Below are 17,469 nucleotides of genomic sequence, written 5' to 3'. Positions count from 1 at the left end.
TCCTTAGCCCCGACGACCCCCGTGACGCTCCTGGACGCCGCCGACCTGAATCAAGAGGCGGGGAGGACGTCGGAGACGAAGGGTACCAGGAGTTTGAGTCATTTGACGACCTCGGGGGGGGGGGGGGGGGGGCGGATCCGAGAGCACGAGGAAGGCGGCAGGGGCTAGGGTTAGGGTTTCGGACTCTCTCTTCTCTATGTTCTTCTTCGGCCCTCAAGACCCCGAGTCAGAGATCGTCGTCGTCGAGCTGTAGCTCCTCAAGGTACGCTTTCTCCACCTCCACTGTCGTCGTCGAGCCAAAGATCATCGTCTTCTTCCAACTGAGAGAGTAGGGCTGGTGGATTTGCGGGTTTGCAGAAGGATGGGAGGAAGAAAGTAGGGCCAGCAGATTAAACAGGTGGAGAAGGAGAACGGGTTCAGTGGGGAGTCTGGGGACTGGGGAAGTGGGGAGTGGGGAGTGGGAAATGAGATGAGAGAGATTTTTTTTTATTAAACGGGTTAAATGGGTCGGGTCGGGTTACCCGTTTAATAAACAGGCCAGGTTCAGGTTATAATTTCCTAACCTGTTTAATAAACAGGTCAAATTTATGATTTTTTGACCCGACCTGCATCTGACCCAACCCATTTATGTCTGACTCGACCCGATTGCCACCCCTACATTAGGGTGGTCTCTAAGAGTGAGATGCAGGGGGCTCTTTGGGCCTTAGCAGAGGACAAAGCCTCGGGGTTGGATAACTTTTTTCCGTTCTTTTTTAGAAGGTGTTGGTGCATCATCCGGTGGGCGGTAGTGGAGACTGTCCAGCTACTATTCAGCATGGTGTCAATGACTGATGCTTGGAAGGCAACCTATGTCACTCTCATTCCAAAGCATCGTGATGCAATGGAGGCCGGCCACTTTAACTCGATTAGTCTTTGCACTACACTTCATAAGGTAGTGGCAAACATTATGGTGGGTAGGATGAAGCCATTGCTGCCTGGACTCATCAGCCAGGAGTAGAGGGCATTTGTGGGGAGCCGCAGTATTACCAACAACATCCTGATTGCCTTGGAGATGATGTGAGATCTACAACGTGCCCTGAGTCGACAGAGCTATATAGCAGTGAAACTACATATGGAGAGAGAGCTTGTGATCGAGTTCGCTGGGTCTTCTTCAGGTTTGCACTGGAGATCTTTAGTTTCCACGAGATTTGAATCATTTAGATTCTTGGCTATGTGTAGAGGCCATTCTTTTCCATCCTGATCAACAGGACGTTGTCGCCTTTCTTCCACTCCATCATCGAGCTACGTCAAGGTTGCCCCTTATTCCCTTACCTGTTCATCATATGCGCTAATGTGCTATCTCGAGCCCTAGGGGTTGCGTGTCAGGAGCAGGCGATAGATGCCTCCGTGCTAGCCCCTGGTGCTCGATTGATCTCCCATCTTTTGCTTGCAGACGACTACCTTCTCCTAGTTAGAGCGAGGATGAGGGACACACTGACCCTCAGAGCTGTCTTGGAGGACTACTATTAGGCATCAGGTCAGAGGGTAAACCTTCTCAAATCTACTATCTGCTTCAATCCGAAGACGGAGTTGCAGATGAAGTAGGCTATCAGAAGGCTCCTTGGCATGAGAGAGCAAGAGAGAGCGTGGAGTTACCTGGGTGTCCCCATCACTAAGAGCAAATTACAGATGACAGAGTGCCTCAGTATGGTGCAACACATCTAGGAGTGGCTTGAGGGTTGAAAAGCAGCCTCTTTATCTATGGTGGCCTGGCTGACGTTGGTGAGATCGGTCTTGAGCTTAATACCAGTTTATCTCAAGTCTAACGCAATCATTCTGAAGTCTATGCTATTGAGGATTGAGCGACTTCTCTAAAGTTTTCTGTGGAGCTCATATGGCGGCGGACACAGGGTGCACTCGATGGCATGGGAGATAGTTTGCCAGCTGACTTAGGAAGGAGGGATGGGTGTCCAGTCTCTTTTTACGAGGAGAGAGGTATTGATTACTCGACATGCGGCGATATTGGTTCTTGAGTTATAGTGCTTTTGGAGTCAGATAATGATTGCTCGTTATAGACCGGTTACTAAGGGTGCAAATAGGTCGGGTTGACTCGTGACCCGATCTGATCCGATTAAACTCGATCTGACCCATTTTAAAGGATCCGTAGGCTGGGTTAGGTTCTAAAATTGGACCCATTCCATTTTTGGGGTAAGATCTGGATTTTCTAAATTCTGGCCTGATCTGATTCGATCCAATTCATTTAAAATTTAGATAATTTTGTATTTCTAATCTTATTACCTACTCCGACCCGATCTGACCGAACTCTGCAAAATTATTTTGGTTTACGGCCGTAGGGTGCAAGCCAAGTCATAAGGTCCGGGCCAGTACTCACCGTCTAATCAGCACAACTATTATGTTAAGGCCTGGCCCGGTCTCTGACTCACCAGCTTAACAAGTCTTCGGTCTCCACTCTCCGTTCGGCAGTCGACCGTTTCGATTTTCCACAGCTTCGAGCCTTCTCCCTTCCGTGTCTTTCGATTTTCCCTTCTTCCGTCCGGCCATCCCCAGTCCCAACCCGACTGACCGTCCCAGATCGGCAAATCCCGTCGGCCATCGCTCTCTCTCTTCCAGACGGCAGAACCCTAGATCTTCTTGCCCATCGCGAATCGCTCTCGATCTCTTCGGCAAAGCCCTAGATCCTGCATCTCTTCGGCGTCCGGGGCGACTTCGGCATACTTCGTTCCGACTCTCAAGGTATCCCCCCTCCGCCGAAACCCTAGAACTGCATATTTACTATTTAGAGGGAGTTGGGAAGGAGAGAGAGAGAGAATCGATCGGCTCTATTTTCCTATCATATCTCGAGGTGGCTTCGGTAAAACTCTGATCTTTCTCGCTTTCTTCTTTGTTTTCTCGATTTATATTATTGATTTGATTTTTGGGGTCTTGATCAGGGGAAGATTCGGGTTGGGAGTGGGTTTTGAGGAGAAAGTTGCGTTTTTTATTTATATTTTTAACCCACGTTTCTGGCAGATCTCTGTCTTTGTTTGGATGCTTATAGTACCCCAACACACCCCGCCACCCCACCCCCCCCCTCCTTCTTTTTTATTTAAGAAAGTAGGTTTGATTTGTTCTTCAGTGCTGTTCCTTTGAACAAAAAGTATTTTTTTTAACAATTTTAGAAATTTATTATGCTTTTTGATTAGTTTCTGCATTGCTGAAGGAATGATACTTATAAGCGTTTTTCTGTGGTAACATGGGAATTGATACAGTCTTGTATTTCTGCTGAAGCTTTTGATGGTTTTGATTTTGTTATTTCGTGTTTCAACTCTTCTCGTCTTTGTGTCTTTACCGATCATAGTTCTCTTTCTTTTCTTCTTTTTTTCTTGGTTCATGGTGCTGAAACAGTTTGTCATTTCTTCAGTGCTTTGATGTTCCTTTGTCTGTGATGATCTGAGTGTGGTTTGAGCTCTATCCATCTTATGTGCTTATGGTCCAATCTCCATAGCAGGGGTTTATAATTATGGATTTTGTGATTTTCCTTTTATTTTGTTTTATGAAATCCACGGATCAATCATCTTATTGTCTGCTTTGTTCTCAGTGATATTTCGGTGTTATGTAAGCTATGGAATGTTTCCTTATAATTTTTGGCTTGAGTTTCATGGTTTGCTCATGCCTTCTCTGCCCCATTAGTTTCCTTCTCTTAGCTTGGAGTTTATGCATCCAAGGCAAAATTTTCACATTAACGATACAATCATAAACATACTGGCTTTTAGTAATTTAAAACGAATTCTGACCATCATCGTATATGTAATATATAACAGGGCACAGGTGGTAGGTTAGCCACCAATCTGTAGTTATTGGAAGAACACGATGGCTACTAACCCATCGAAGAACAAAGAAGATGTTGAAGGGAAACAAGGATTTGGGTTTTTGTATGTCAAGGTTAGCACGGATGGAGCCCCCGAAAGTTGACCTGAAAACCTACAACTATAAGGAGCTGTCATCAGCACTTGGAAAAATGTTCAACTGCTTTACGATTGATACCCTCTGGCCTTTTCCCAATTTCATTTGGATTTTTTTCTTTTTTTCCTCTTTGAGACCTGGATGAATTTGACTTGAATGCTATGCTTTCATTTTCTTCATCGAATTATATCTATGATTTTGATGTATGCTCCATGTTTGACAAATTTCTTTGGAAATACAATCTGTTTTTTTCTCTTACAGCTATACTGAGCTGAATTAGATCATGACGCATGGTGGATGCAAAAATTTTTGCAAACAGATTTATTGCACTGGATGCATTTTTTATTACTTTAATATGCCTCGAAGAAACTTATAGATAACTTTTGACAATGCTGTAGCTTTACTATTATTTTTGTCCTTTATTTTGAAATTTTCCGGGTTTTATCTGAACTAGTGAAATTGCACTGCTTTCTGCAGTCTTATTAGGATAGTCTAACTTACAGTCTTACCTTTCTCCCAGAAAATATCTTCATGAGTTTAGAAACACATATTCTCCTTTCTACAATTTTGAATACTGCAAGAGCAATATTTAGGTAGAGTCCACCTCCTTATTTCAGAAACAAAGAGCAAATTTATTCTTCAAATCTGGCAAACTCTGAAACTTTTCATGTTCTCGTATTATTAGAAATATCTGAAAATATTTTCATAAGGAAATTATATGAGGACAAGCAGATTTGATCCAGATTCGAATTTTTTGGGTTGGGACTGGGCCATACATGGACCCGACCGGATCCGAATATCCCGTCGGATCAAAAATTATAGCCGTGGACCAGACCCGATCTGATCCGTTCTTCTATTTGGTTGAGTCTGGGTCCAAAATTAGGAACCGAACAAAGAATTGGATTAGGTCGGGTCACTCATGACTAGGTTCGACCCGTCGCATTTGCACCCCTACCGGCAGGCGGGGCAGCTCAGAGTGGCCGGAGGTGCTCCTTCATTTGGCGGGAGATTTGCAGGTATGTGCCTACTTCTTGGCCAACACCAGGTGGCTGATTGGTGATGGATGCAGTGTGGATGTTGTGGAGGATCCTTGGGTGGATACTCTTCCGCTGAGGCTCTGGCCGACCATGGTCAATGTTGAGACCATGGACGGTTTGCGGGTTGAGGAACTAAGTCGTTGCTTAATTGCTCCCTCAAAGGCTAAACCGACAAGCAGTTGCTAGACGTTAACATCTAGTCTTAGTTTATTCTATATGCAGAGAGCTAATAATAAACAAAAAAGACTCTTAACTTCCACAACTAATAGAAACGATGATACCAATTTAACTGCAAAAACAAACACCAAAACCCTCCTAGATCAGCAGTAAACTTCAAAATAGGGTAAAGTCATCCAAGACAAATATATTAACAATGCGAACATTTTTCAATTTATTGATATTTTTGTATCAAAAATAATGCTCCTAATCCACCAAAAAAAAGGCCAACCGAGCATTAACTTTTCTTGTTAAAAGTATTCCTCAACATCTTGGGGCTTAATTTGACATGGGAATTATTGAACTTTGGGTCAAAGTTGGATTCTACATAAGTATATCAACATCTATATCATCTCTCAATTTTCATAGGATATTGAGGGAAGTTTAGGTTGATTTCACCCAATAAATAGGTACTCTAGGAGTAATTCTAATATATACAGTGAATCACCAAAAGCTCCTCCTCTTCTCTCTTGTTGCCTTTGCTCTCCACTCCTCTCCATGATTTTGAGGTGTGGAGGCAAGATCTGGCAATTGTGACATGCTTTATAGCTTCTCTACCGACCAATCATGACATGCTTTAGCAATTTAGCATCAAGATCTAGCAGGTTCCAGCAAGCAACAGTAACTTTGTGAAGCAGGCTTTTAAGGTGAAGCGATTCAAGATAAGCTTCTCTCTCTCTCTCTCTCTCTCTTCTTCCGTCTCCCTCCTTCATTTCAAATTGTTCTATTTGTCATTCCTTGAACGAGAAAACTTATTGAGAGCATGTGCGTGTTGCTAGTAGAATCGATTTCTGTTGCTGTCTTGCATCATATGTCTCCTGGCTCTCATGGTGACTACCTAGAGTTAATCTTACCTTACAAAGATTTTGCAATGATCCTCATCCTCGTGCAACTTAAATCATGAGGAGTATGGGAGGGTAGAATTTGACTTGTATGTCAGGGTATGCAAATGGAGAAACGGGAAGCCTTTCTTTTTAATATTACAATTTTTGTTTGATGCAATTGAGATGGTACAAGGAAGTGTTGGCACCATTTTTTCTCCAATGGGCATGCAGCTGTGCCGAATGATTGTGTGGGTGTGCAACTGATGTCTAAACCAGAACAAAGTACAAGTGGTAGTTGGTTCTACTATCTTGAGTTTTAAAAACTTTCATAACTAAAGTCCCACCTTCTCGTAAAAAGGATAATCGGGACTATGATCTATGCTAAGAACTAGAGTAAGATAAACTAGGATAAGATAAAATGACTGAATGTAAAGATAAAATAGATAAACTAATAAATGTTCGATTAGTGAAGAAAAGATAAAGCGACATACATATATATATATATATGTGTGTGTGTGTGTGTACTTTGTCAGTTTACTAGTATTTGCTGTTTTTACATTTCTAGATCACTCGAATAATGATCTTCTACTTTTTTTCATGTTGAAGAAGATTATTTATTAAAGCAAACTGCAAAGCTATTGCGCCTCTCAACTCCATCTTAAGAAATTTTTTGGAAGCCGGCTGGACTTCATGAAGCTAGTGCGTAAGTTCCAGTTTCGTTGCATGGCGATCCTTCGATAGCAGGCTAGTTCAATTCTGTCCATGTTAAGAAATTTTCTATGTTGCCCCTCCGGTAGGGTTTCTGGAAGCCGGACTCCATGAAGCTAGTGTGCCTCTCAACTCCATTTTGAGAAATTTTCTTCTTTTTTTTTTTTTTAAATTCTTAAGGGTTCTAACTTTGATTTCTATTTTTTCTTCCTTTTTTAAATAAGACTTGCTTGAGCCAAGGTGGGGGATACCACTTCCCGCCGTGCTACATGCTGGAGCTGTGCGGCTTCCGTCTCCTCCTGGAGTGCCCCCTCGACCTCTCTGCCCTCACCGTCTTCGCCCCCATCTCCGCCACCGACAACGACGCCAACGCCTCCGGTCTCATAAAAGCGCAGCCCTGGTACAAGACCGTTGCTGCCCTCCACCTATGGGACCCCTCTCTCATCGGCGCCATCTTGGTCTCCACCCCCGCCGGCATGCTCGGCCTGCCCTTCCTTGCTAGAAACCCCAAGTTCTCCGGCAAGGTAATTGACTATGAAAAAAGAAATTAGTTTGAGATTTGGGATTTGATTTGATTTGGGGTGGTTTTGGGTTGTAGATTTATGCTACGGAGGCGACGGCGAGGATTGGAAGGCTCATGATGGAGGAACTCGTAGCAATGCATGCTGAATTTGTGCAATTCTATGGTCCCGATGAGAGACCGGGGCTTCCGGAGTGGATGAAGTGGGAAGAGCTTGAGAAGCTCCCTCCGGCATTGAGAGAGGTCGTGATGGGGGAAGACGGCGAGGAGCTTGGGAGCTGGATGCCCCTGTACAGGTTTCTTTCCTTCTTGTTTGGTAAACTACTCGGAGTATAAATAATTCTTATCTCATATTGACTAATTTACATCATCTTCGTATAAATCTGAAAGTACGATTTATCGACATACTTGTGTCATGCATATATTTTGCGTTGGATGCACTTTTTCTGCATTATAAGTTTTCAATTTGATGTTTTGAATGATATTCACTGCAAACAGAAACATAACAATCATTCTTCCCAGGAATTAACTCTTCTCTTCACCAGATTCTCTCAAAGTGAATAACAATTTCAAGTGTTTTCTTGTTGACATAGAAACCTAACTTTTAGGAAGTGTGATTTTTTAAACCTCTCTTTTAGTTGCAAAATCAAGTTGTTGACCATCATAAATTGTTTGTTGCTATGTTAATTAGCTATTTTGTGGTTGCTTTCCTTATTGCCTTCTGATACTTCACTTTGTGCTTGTAATTGTTTGTATCTGTCAGCGCATCAGATATAAAGGAATGCATGCAGAAAGTCCAGTCTGTGAAGTATGCTGAAGAAGTTTGCTACAATGGCACCATAATCTTGAAAGCATTCAGCTCTGGTTTGGAAATTGGAAGTTGCAATTGGACAGTAAATGGTCCAAGAAGAAATATTACATACTTGTCAAGCTCCATATTTGAGTCTTCTCATGCAATGGACTTTGATTACCATTCTTTACAGGGGAATGATTTAATTCTGTTTTCTGATCTGTCATCCTTGAATAGCATGGCTAAGAAGGGTAATGACTTTAATGGAAATAATAATCATAGTGAACCGATGCATAAAGATGCTCCTCTTTGTGATGTTTCAGCTATCAGGTATGTTCACTTTATGTTATTCTGACAATATCTTGAATTTGAGTATTTTTACCTTATATTCGCATGTCTTTATACATTTGATTTCATTTAGATTTTCTTTAAATCATGTGTCTTGAGATTTATCAATTAATTTGCTGCAGAACTGATTATGACAATGAGGATGAAATTCTCAGATGTTTAGGTGGCATTGATGAGAATTTGGAGGAAATTGACAAGATCAGTTTCGTATGCTCCTGCATCTTAGATTCCTTGCAAATGGGAGGTTCTGCTCTGATACCAGTAGGTCGACTTGGAGTAGTACTTCTCCTTCTGGAGCAGCTATCACGGTTACTAGAATCTTCACATCTGAAAGTACTTAAACCATGACCTCTCTCTGTGTGGGTGCGTGCGTGCTTGTGCCTACATGCATGCATTCATGTCCAGCCCTTCTCACAATGTTTTGGCATAGCAAGTTCCATTTGTGATTACATCTTAAATTTCAAGATAATCATTGGTACTGTTAGATTAGGGTTAGATATTTTATGTATGCAAAACTGCTGAACTGCTTATAAATTTCATTAGGCTTTCCTGGTTATTCAATTCTTTCTTAGTCTGTAATTGCATCACGCTGAATAGCATATCAAAGGAAATATATACTAGTTCATGTAATTGGAGTTTAGAGATATTGTTCAGCCAACTTTTTGTCTCACAAATAGAGGCCAATGAGAAAAGACATGAGAGGAAAGCATCTCCAAGTAGTTTGTTGAAATACATGCCATTTATATCTTCCATCTTCACAATTAACACTGGCACATCAGCAGAAAGAAGTTACCTCGCTTTGTTTACTTAAACTTGTTTTGTTTCTAGCGATTTATCTAATAATATTTCAAATGTCTTTTAGTCCACTGGTGCCTATGCTAATCCATGTTATCAAATTTGTAAAAAAATATAATTAGCAGACCCACGAGTATAACTATTATGATGAAAAAGATTTTTGAAATTACCAATAGTGAAGATGCAATTTGAACCTTCAAAATTCCTGTTTGCTGAAATCCATAGGGGGCGTTTGGTAACCCCAACAGGATCACCACGGTGATCTAAAATTTCCGGTGATCCGAATGCTAGGGTGATTTGATCCCCGGTGATCTAAGATCAATGTGTTTGGTAAGCCATGGTCCAGTGATTAAAAATCCTCGAATATCCATGAGTAACTTGTTTGGTATGGTACGGGGATCCAAGGTCACTGACTACATAATACCACAAATATCCTTGATATATCTTAGATGGATTTTTTATGTATTTTTAATTCTCATGAATTAAAAATATAAGTCAATGTACTAATTCCTATAATAACTCCATAATTTTGTCACATATTCTACTTTTAGTAGCCCTTATCATATATTTATTAATCATATAAAATATATTATAATAAAATATTAATATATTTATCAATAATTAATTATTAATATATTCTATAAAAATATATTTATTACTCCTATAAATTATTAATCTTATAAAAATATGTTATTTTTCATTATAGAATTAATATTTTATTTATACTTATAAAATATTTTTTTAATACTGATAATTATTTTGATTAGAAAAATAAGGTAAATAGGAGTAATATAGTAATATATTAAATATTTTCATTATATAAATATAAAATATAATAATATATTTCTACTAGAATTTAAAATTATTCTTCAATAATAATAGGATAATAATATGATTAGTAATATATTATAATATAATATATATCATTAATATAAAATATAATATCAACATAATATATATATATATATATATATATATATATATATATATATATATATATATATATATATATATAACATTGACATAATATATTGATGGTATATTGATATATCAATTTTTTTTGCTAACTTGAGAGGTATTTTTGTCTTTAACTTTCAGCGCAGGATCACTGCCCTGGGGTGATCTTGGATTTCCGACCTCAAGGATGGGTATCCCATCATCGAGTTGGAGGGTGATTTGAGGAGTGGAGGTGATTTAAGATCACCGCCACATAGGATCACCGTGGTGCAATCAAACGTGGTGATCTCATCACCTCCATCCACATCACCTTGATCCTAGGACGATCACCCCATATCAAACGCCCCCATAGGGTTAAGACATTTGTCTGTTCTTCTAGTTTGGAGCTTTGTTATAATCTTAGTGAAGCTGTCTTTTTTTTTGCCCCCTCCTTCTGCTTTAGTTTGTGAGAATTCAATTTTGACACAAAAACAGAAAGGAAGTCCTTTTCCTGGTTTAAGCTTTCTTTGAATGAACTGCTGAGTTTCTCCTATTTATTTCACTTAGAACAAGGTTTCTTTTCCTATCAAGTCTATTGTCCGGGAATTTCTTTCTCGAGTTTAGATAAACTTCACCTCAACATTTCTGCAGTCTTTGTACTTTGCCATGTTGAGTGTTGTTTTTGCCACTTTTATGATCAACTTTTTTTTTTTTAAATCATTCAAAAATAATCAAGGCTATTTTAACTTTACATTTTGGAAATTCTAGATTGATGGTAATCTTCCCCTTTTTCTTATACTGAAAATATGAACTTGTGATAAGTTATAGGTTAAAGTGCTTTGTTCTATAATTATGCTATAACAAATCATTCTCTAACGTCCTTATTAATTAGTTGCTCACTTCTGCACTGGAGAATTTTTTTTTATGTGTATTGAAACATTCTATCTTATACAAGTCACATGTTACCATTCAAATTAAATGATTAGCAAATTAATTGTGTTTTCAATAGGATTCTATCATATTGATCCATGCACTCTTAGCCAAATGATGAGCCTATCTTGCGTCATCAGTCTAAAACTACGACAGGTTCCAACTTAAGGTAGGTGTCGTGTCAATCAGTTGTTTTAGTTATTGTTTACCGGCTTCTTTTATTTCCCTGATCCACAAAAAGGTTGACATCTGAAACAGATGTGTAATGACCGTGGATAGAGTAGTGGTTCTCTAGGGGTTCAAAAGAAGGTTCAGGGTGGGATAATGGACCTTGGTCTGTCTGGGAAACAGGAGTCTGCTATTAAGGGATAGACAGGTTACAGTTTATTAGGTTCTGCTACGACATTTTTTGGGGTGGTTGTTGGGTCTTGTAATTTGAAGTACTCTACCTAGTTTTCTAGTGAGATAACCTATATATAGTGTAATATCTGATAGGGCAAATTGGAGGATCAGTACATAAGCTTCAAGCTGGGGATTCCTTTCAAACTAAGCACCCATGAGTGGGTGTGCACCAGACAGGCAGATGACTGACCTTTTTAGGTTGGAATTATGAGTCATATGTACTTGTAAAAATTGTTTGAGAAGAATACAAATTTTTTTCTTCTGGATTTAAATCTGATTCAAATATTTTGAGTCAAATGTGACATGAATGATGAATGATTACAACAATGATGAATGGTTACAATTGCTCCATTGCCTGCTGGAGGAGCAGTTATGAGGTAGGATGCCAGGATGAAATGAAGTTGGAAATCCACTTCATAAAATCACTATCACAACTTTTGTGTCTCTCGAAACCTGTAGCATCTGCATTAACTGAAGCCTGCCGAGTGCCATCTTTCCAGTTATTATCCTCCGTTTTCACTTCTCTGATTAATTGATGAACATGAATTCCATTGATTCAGCTTCTTTCAGTTCAGCATCCGAGCATTGGTGCTGATGTGTTGATTGCTTCTGTCCTAAGATATGTAGCTTCTGATTCAAGGATTGCCATACAGCCTCTTAATTGTGTATGCATTTTGTTGCATTGGGCTCTTTCATAAACTGATGTAAAGATCAGTCAGCCCACCATATTTTTCTTTACAGGAAAATATTGAGATGGCTCCATGTGCTCTGATTCATCATTTGTATTCTGATTGCCTCGATGTGTTTTGTCCTCACCTTACTGTTTCCATCTAGCATACAGTTTTCAATATGGATCCTGTATGTGTTGATGTGTTTAGGGCAAATTGTGGCCTCTTCGCTTTTTTTTTTTTAATTTTTTTTTTTTTGAAATTTGTTTGCATCTTTCCTTTGGATCCCATTTGCTGCTTGTTCTTGTTCTATCTGATATTACTACATGCTCATTACCATGTGCGTACATGATACATCCATGTCCGGTACTTTTTAACATTCCTTTTTTAAGATATGTTTATTGTGTTGTTTATGCTAACAGCTAACCATACTGCTTGTCTATATAAGGTTCCCATATTTATGATTTCTACTGCTGCAGAAGAGATGTTAGCATTTACTAATGCTGTACCAGAATGGCTCTGTAAGCAACGACAACAGAAGGTTTATTTCTCTATGCTTGTTATGATTCATGCAATGTCAAATTTACATTTTTATGGCATGCTTCGATGGTCCAAGAATGGAGATGATGCTGTTGATTGGTTATGTAGCTATTCTCCGGTGAGGCGCTGTTTGGCCATGTGGAGCTTATGGATGAGAAAAAACTACTATTGTTTCCAATTCTTAACTCATCTAACTTATTGTAAGACCTCCATTCCTCTAGCAATCCTGATCATTATCTTAATCTATTTTGATATGATTGTACATTTTATGAATTCCATCCTGAATAATTAATGCTTGTTGATCTCTAATATATAATTCATTTAAAATGTTATAAGCTAGAACAGACGACAAGATGCAAAATAGTAATTAAATCAAAACTTGATTCAAAGTCATGGAGAAGGTTACTTGCAAGAGAAATTATCTATTTTAAAAATAACCGTGTTTTTTGGATTTCGAACTATGTATATACAAAAATTAAGTTGGAAGGCGTCAAAGCATTAAGTCTTAAAATCTAAGACATGGGGAAGAGTCACTACCTAGTAACGTAGAATCCAAATCCTGTCTCCTCCTATTCTTCCTCTTCCTTCCTCCCTCCTAGCCAAGCTAGTCAGGTACGAAAGTCTTATAGATTAGTTTCTAAGGCACATCACATATTTCAGTACTATTTAGCACTAATAAATCAGCAAAGGTTCATATTTCAATCTTGGACACATCCAAACATATTTGTCAAATGCATGAGGGCTAGTACACTCACTATAGAAGGGGCATCTGGATATTAGCTGAGGGATCTTCAGAGTGTAGAGGAAGGTCATGAAGGACCTTGATAGAAATAGCGAGAGATGATGTGAGGAAAGTTTGCATAATTGATGATATGGCTGTAAACAGTAAAGAATGGAGGAGGATTTGTGGAGCTGGTGCATTATTTATCAGCCAAGGCCTGTCCATGGTAACTTACTCATGTGCTTTCCATATTGAAAGAAAATGTTCTGTCTCAGTTTTATTGGATATATTCTTTGGCTTCCTCACTCGAAGCATGTGAAAAATGAAGATATATTATCAAATGCAAATGAGGCAATGCTTAAGCAGGAATAAAAAACATCGAACTACTAACATGTAAATACCATTTTGATGATGTCACAAATTATTGAACTGAAGCTATTAGGAGTTAATATGTACTTACATTTGCCATTTCATTTATTTCCCATCATAGTGGAACTAAGACGCTTCATAGAATGATGTGGCAGGAGCCATGCATAGTGTTTTCTCCTCATTGGAGTCTCAGGCTTGGTCCTGTTGTTCACTTGCTTCGTCGTTGGCATGCAGATCCCAGGTGTGTACTTGTTGTGGAGGTATGCATGCTTTTTTCATGTTTGCTTTATTATTATATGGTCCATACGCTATCACATCCCATTAAAATGTTTCTTAAATGAATTATTCATATGTTAATTTTTCTTTGTACCCATCGATTGTGCTAATTAATGTATAACTTGCAGGAAGGAGCTGATGCTGAAGTGGCTCTATTGCCTTTTAAGATGGTGGCAATGAAGGTCCTCCAATGTTCATTTCTTTCAGGAATAAGGTAAGCTCAGATGGCTCTCCATTGTTTTTGTTAATGATCTGCATCTAAATGCATGCTTTATATCTGTATGTTGGAAGCATGCATGTCAGCAAATTATAGATGCTTGTTTATGCATTATAATTTGGAAATTCTAATCCCATATTGGTATTCATTGTTGTGATGCACTTACAAAGACAGCTAAAAGCAGAATAGATCAAGTCCTAGCTTTTAGAGATGATTCTCATATTTTTCTTTCTCATTTTTGAAGTTTTCTTTTCTGTAAGTTGGATAAATAGCCAGTAAGGTCATGAGTAATAATGTAGTTCATGCGGAAATATCCTAAGGCAATAAAAAAAAAGATCTAGCAATACCATTTAAATTTCTTGATATAATTGAAACTAAACCAAGTAGAGCAGCCATTTTTTCTTGTAAAATAACCAATAAAAATATAAATGACTTCATACCGACCAAAGATCAAGATAAGATTAGAGAAAAGAGAAAGAATGAAAAGGTAAAAAAAGTGCCATATATCCTTAGTAGATCAGCAAAGTACCCTTAGCATTTCTTAAAGTCTGATAGTAGTGAGCATGATGCTGCAAATGATTAGAATATCTTTTAGCATTTCTTAAGGTGCTGGACTCCAATCTTTTTAAAAAGAACGCCACTCTTTATCCTTCCTCTCTTGCTGCGGTATAAACTTTTAACCCTATTTTTCAATGTAAAGTTGTAGATAGGCTCTTCATAAAACTTATGTTCTGTGCAAAGAATTTTAACATTTCCTCCTCCAACCTCTATTGACTTTAAAATCTACGCAGCTTGGTGCTCCCAACTTCTATAGTACAGCTGAACGTATGTCTATGCTTATAATTTAGTCAATTTCATCTCTTTCTTTATCTCCAGGCTTCCTTTGTTGACTTGAAAAAGTTTGCTGCTTTTCTATGAACCTAGGAACTTCTAGTAAAAAGAAAAATTTACCATCTCCTTTGACAAGCAGCTTCTGTTTCTTGCTTGTAGGATGCAGAAAGTTAGACCTTTGCTGGAAATGCTGCAGCCGAAGCTTGTTCTGGTACTTTATTTCATTTTTTACATTCTTTTTGATTCAGATATTCAGGTATATGCTATATTCTGGCCTGCTGATAGTCCATTCTTACCTTTTCTATCTTGTGCGTTATTACAGTTCCCTGAAGATTTGAGGTTGCAATGCCCTTTAAAGGATGACAGCTCATGCTCAATCTTGTATTACTTGAAGAATGTAATGCTACATGTGCCAGGTTTAAGGAGTGACTTTGAGGTCTGCTTGGCAACGGATCTGGCATTTCAGCTCAAGCCTAGAAAATTGACAGAAAGGAATATGGCGATTGCAAGATTGAAGGGTCAGCTTCTCTTAAACAATGGAAAATATCTGTTGGTTGCTTCAAAGGAACTGCTTGACCTCTCAAACAAACAGTTACTGCACTGGGGTTCTGCAGATCCTGTACGCCTTCTTATGGCCTTGCAGGAAAGGGGGATTATTGGATCGATTCATTGGGACAAAAATGGGACAGATGGTGTCTTCTCAATTCAGATCACGAAGCCAGAGGAGGCTATGATTGAAACAAGTGGCACCAAGACTGTAATCTATTGCAGAGACAAAACTATGGCTGCCTTAATTTATGAAGCTTTCAGCAGTGTTTGTGGTGGAATTTGAGAAAACATGATACCGAAAATACTTCTATGCATCCAGCATTTCTCATAAAAAGAAAAGCAAAAGTTCTGCACCTGCAGTATGTGCCGCCCCTGTAGTCATTTGTTTAATAAAGATCAGTTTATTCAGCGACCACTTTGTCGGCTCACAAAAGCTCAGCTCTCTGGATTTAATGCAAAAAATTCTTGCAGCTAGTGAAATTTAGCCATGGGTAAACTTTCTGCTGCCGTTCAGATATCTGAAGATTCTGAACTGCATGGTTGAGAGAGAAGCTCATACATGTGCTGCATTTGCTATGCGGTATGTCATCATAGATTCAGAAGAGTGAGCTAGCAACCATACGAAATGGTTTGTTACTTCAGCCTTCCACCTTTGGTTTCCCTCAAGGAGTTTACATTTGCTGTATCATTTTTAGAGATTGATATTGTTGTATAGTGCCAACGTTGTATTAAACATGCAAATTAAGAGATGCCAGGCTTTTGATGGTTAAGTAATGGTAAAGCACAAACCTGAAAGCTCTTATGTACTGACTCAAGGCATTCCTTGTTGCACGTATTAGCTCTAGAGGTATGAAATCCAAGTTGTCAACAATATTTGTTTAGAATGATGGTTAAGGCCAAAAAAAAAAGAAGAAATAACAGTCTTATAGTCATTTCATAAAGAGGAGGGCGTTAAGGGGCTAGGGCACATTTAGAATTGATTTGTCCAAATTAGTACAGTAAATGTGGGCTTTGTATGTGTTAAAATTTTGCAAATTAGTACATCAAGTCTTTTCTTGTGTTAAGCGAACTAGCTAGAGCAGCAAGGAGGAGATATATAAATCATTTAAACATATTTGATGTGGTGTCGTGCATCATTTTTTTCTCTTGCGGTTGGAACTTCGAGCCTAGTTTTGTTAATGTTCAAGGCGTTTTAGCGTATCCGATGCTCTGTTTGGTAGCGCTTCTTACAGGCATTTTACTTGTTTTAGCTTTCAAATGTAGTGATCTGGTTTTTGCTAGATCTCAAACTTGCTTTCTTGCTTAATATGCATCACGATGAGATTCACAAGGTGAGTTGTTAGCACTTGCTAGATGGACGACCTTTGGTTGGTTTCCTACCGTTCTCGTGTTACTCGACCCAAAAGTCTAGCTACAAGGTCTCATCTAGGGTCTCATTTTACAATAAACTGTCACTTATTAGATGTTCAAGCGCAATTCAATCTTCTTGGTTTCTCGATCATTTAAATTCATTCATGACATAGCTGTTTATGGTCATAAGATTCTTGAACTAGTTGGCATACTCAATGATCATGCTGCTCTACTCGCATTGCGAACATGCCATAGGGTCGGAGGTGTATCTTTCGCACAAGAGGATCCACCATATTTCGCATGAATCTATTACTGGATCATCCATTTGTCTCTTTGAGATTTGTGTATGCGGACGAATGATAGAGTTTGGAGTGCTTTGAGATCTTGCGATAGATTCACATGGAGGAAGGTGAGTCCTTCTTTCAACCAATAGATTCGACCAAGGAGAACAAGCCAATTGTAACTTTTTTTGTGGTGCTGTGCTCCCATGTAAACTAAAT

At 38.8% G+C, this 17,469-nt stretch overlaps 1 protein-coding gene across 13 annotated transcripts; it reads left to right on the top strand.

Moving 5' to 3' along the window:
• Positions 1–2,417: 2,417 nt before the first annotated feature.
• Positions 2,418–16,429, top strand: LOC103724048 (integrator complex subunit 9 homolog). Of its 13 annotated transcripts, none has more exons than XM_039132819.1 (13): positions 2,419–2,733; positions 3,801–3,921; positions 6,626–6,846; positions 6,952–7,251; positions 7,326–7,537; positions 8,011–8,367; positions 8,508–8,718; positions 12,565–12,657; positions 12,765–12,856; positions 13,868–14,006; positions 14,151–14,236; positions 15,230–15,281; positions 15,393–16,429. In XM_039132819.1, exons 3-13 carry the CDS (start codon positions 6,838–6,840, stop codon positions 15,900–15,902), a joined length of 2,061 nt encoding a protein of 686 aa, XP_038988747.1. In that variant the 5' UTR covers positions 2,419–2,733; positions 3,801–3,921; positions 6,626–6,837; the 3' UTR covers positions 15,903–16,429. The 13 variants fall into 13 exon arrangements, with proteins under 13 accessions (XP_008813412.1, XP_038988747.1, XP_038988746.1 ...); XM_039132818.1 differs by having other exon boundaries at positions 2,420–2,733; positions 6,626–6,718; positions 7,326–7,543; XM_026800351.2 differs by having other exon boundaries at positions 2,420–2,733; positions 6,626–6,722; positions 7,326–7,543.
• Positions 16,430–17,469: the final 1,040 nt, after the last annotated feature.

This window comes from Phoenix dactylifera, chromosome 13, assembly GCF_009389715.1.
Source record: "Phoenix dactylifera cultivar Barhee BC4 chromosome 13, palm_55x_up_171113_PBpolish2nd_filt_p, whole genome shotgun sequence".
Taxonomy (NCBI): Eukaryota; Viridiplantae; Streptophyta; class Magnoliopsida; order Arecales; family Arecaceae; genus Phoenix; species Phoenix dactylifera.
This window is presented reverse-complemented; position numbering and strand designations above follow the sequence as displayed.

Bases quoted from the DNA above. Each gene is read 5' to 3' on its own strand.
- LOC103724048 (XM_008815190.4), top strand. The intron at 7,252-7,325 runs GTAATTGACTAT...TTTGGGTTGTAG, and splicing joins ACCCCAAGTTCTCCGGCAAG to ATTTATGCTACGGAGGCGAC. The intron at 8,719-12,564 runs GTACTTAAACCA...TGTCTATATAAG, and splicing joins TAGAATCTTCACATCTGAAA to GTTCCCATATTTATGATTTC.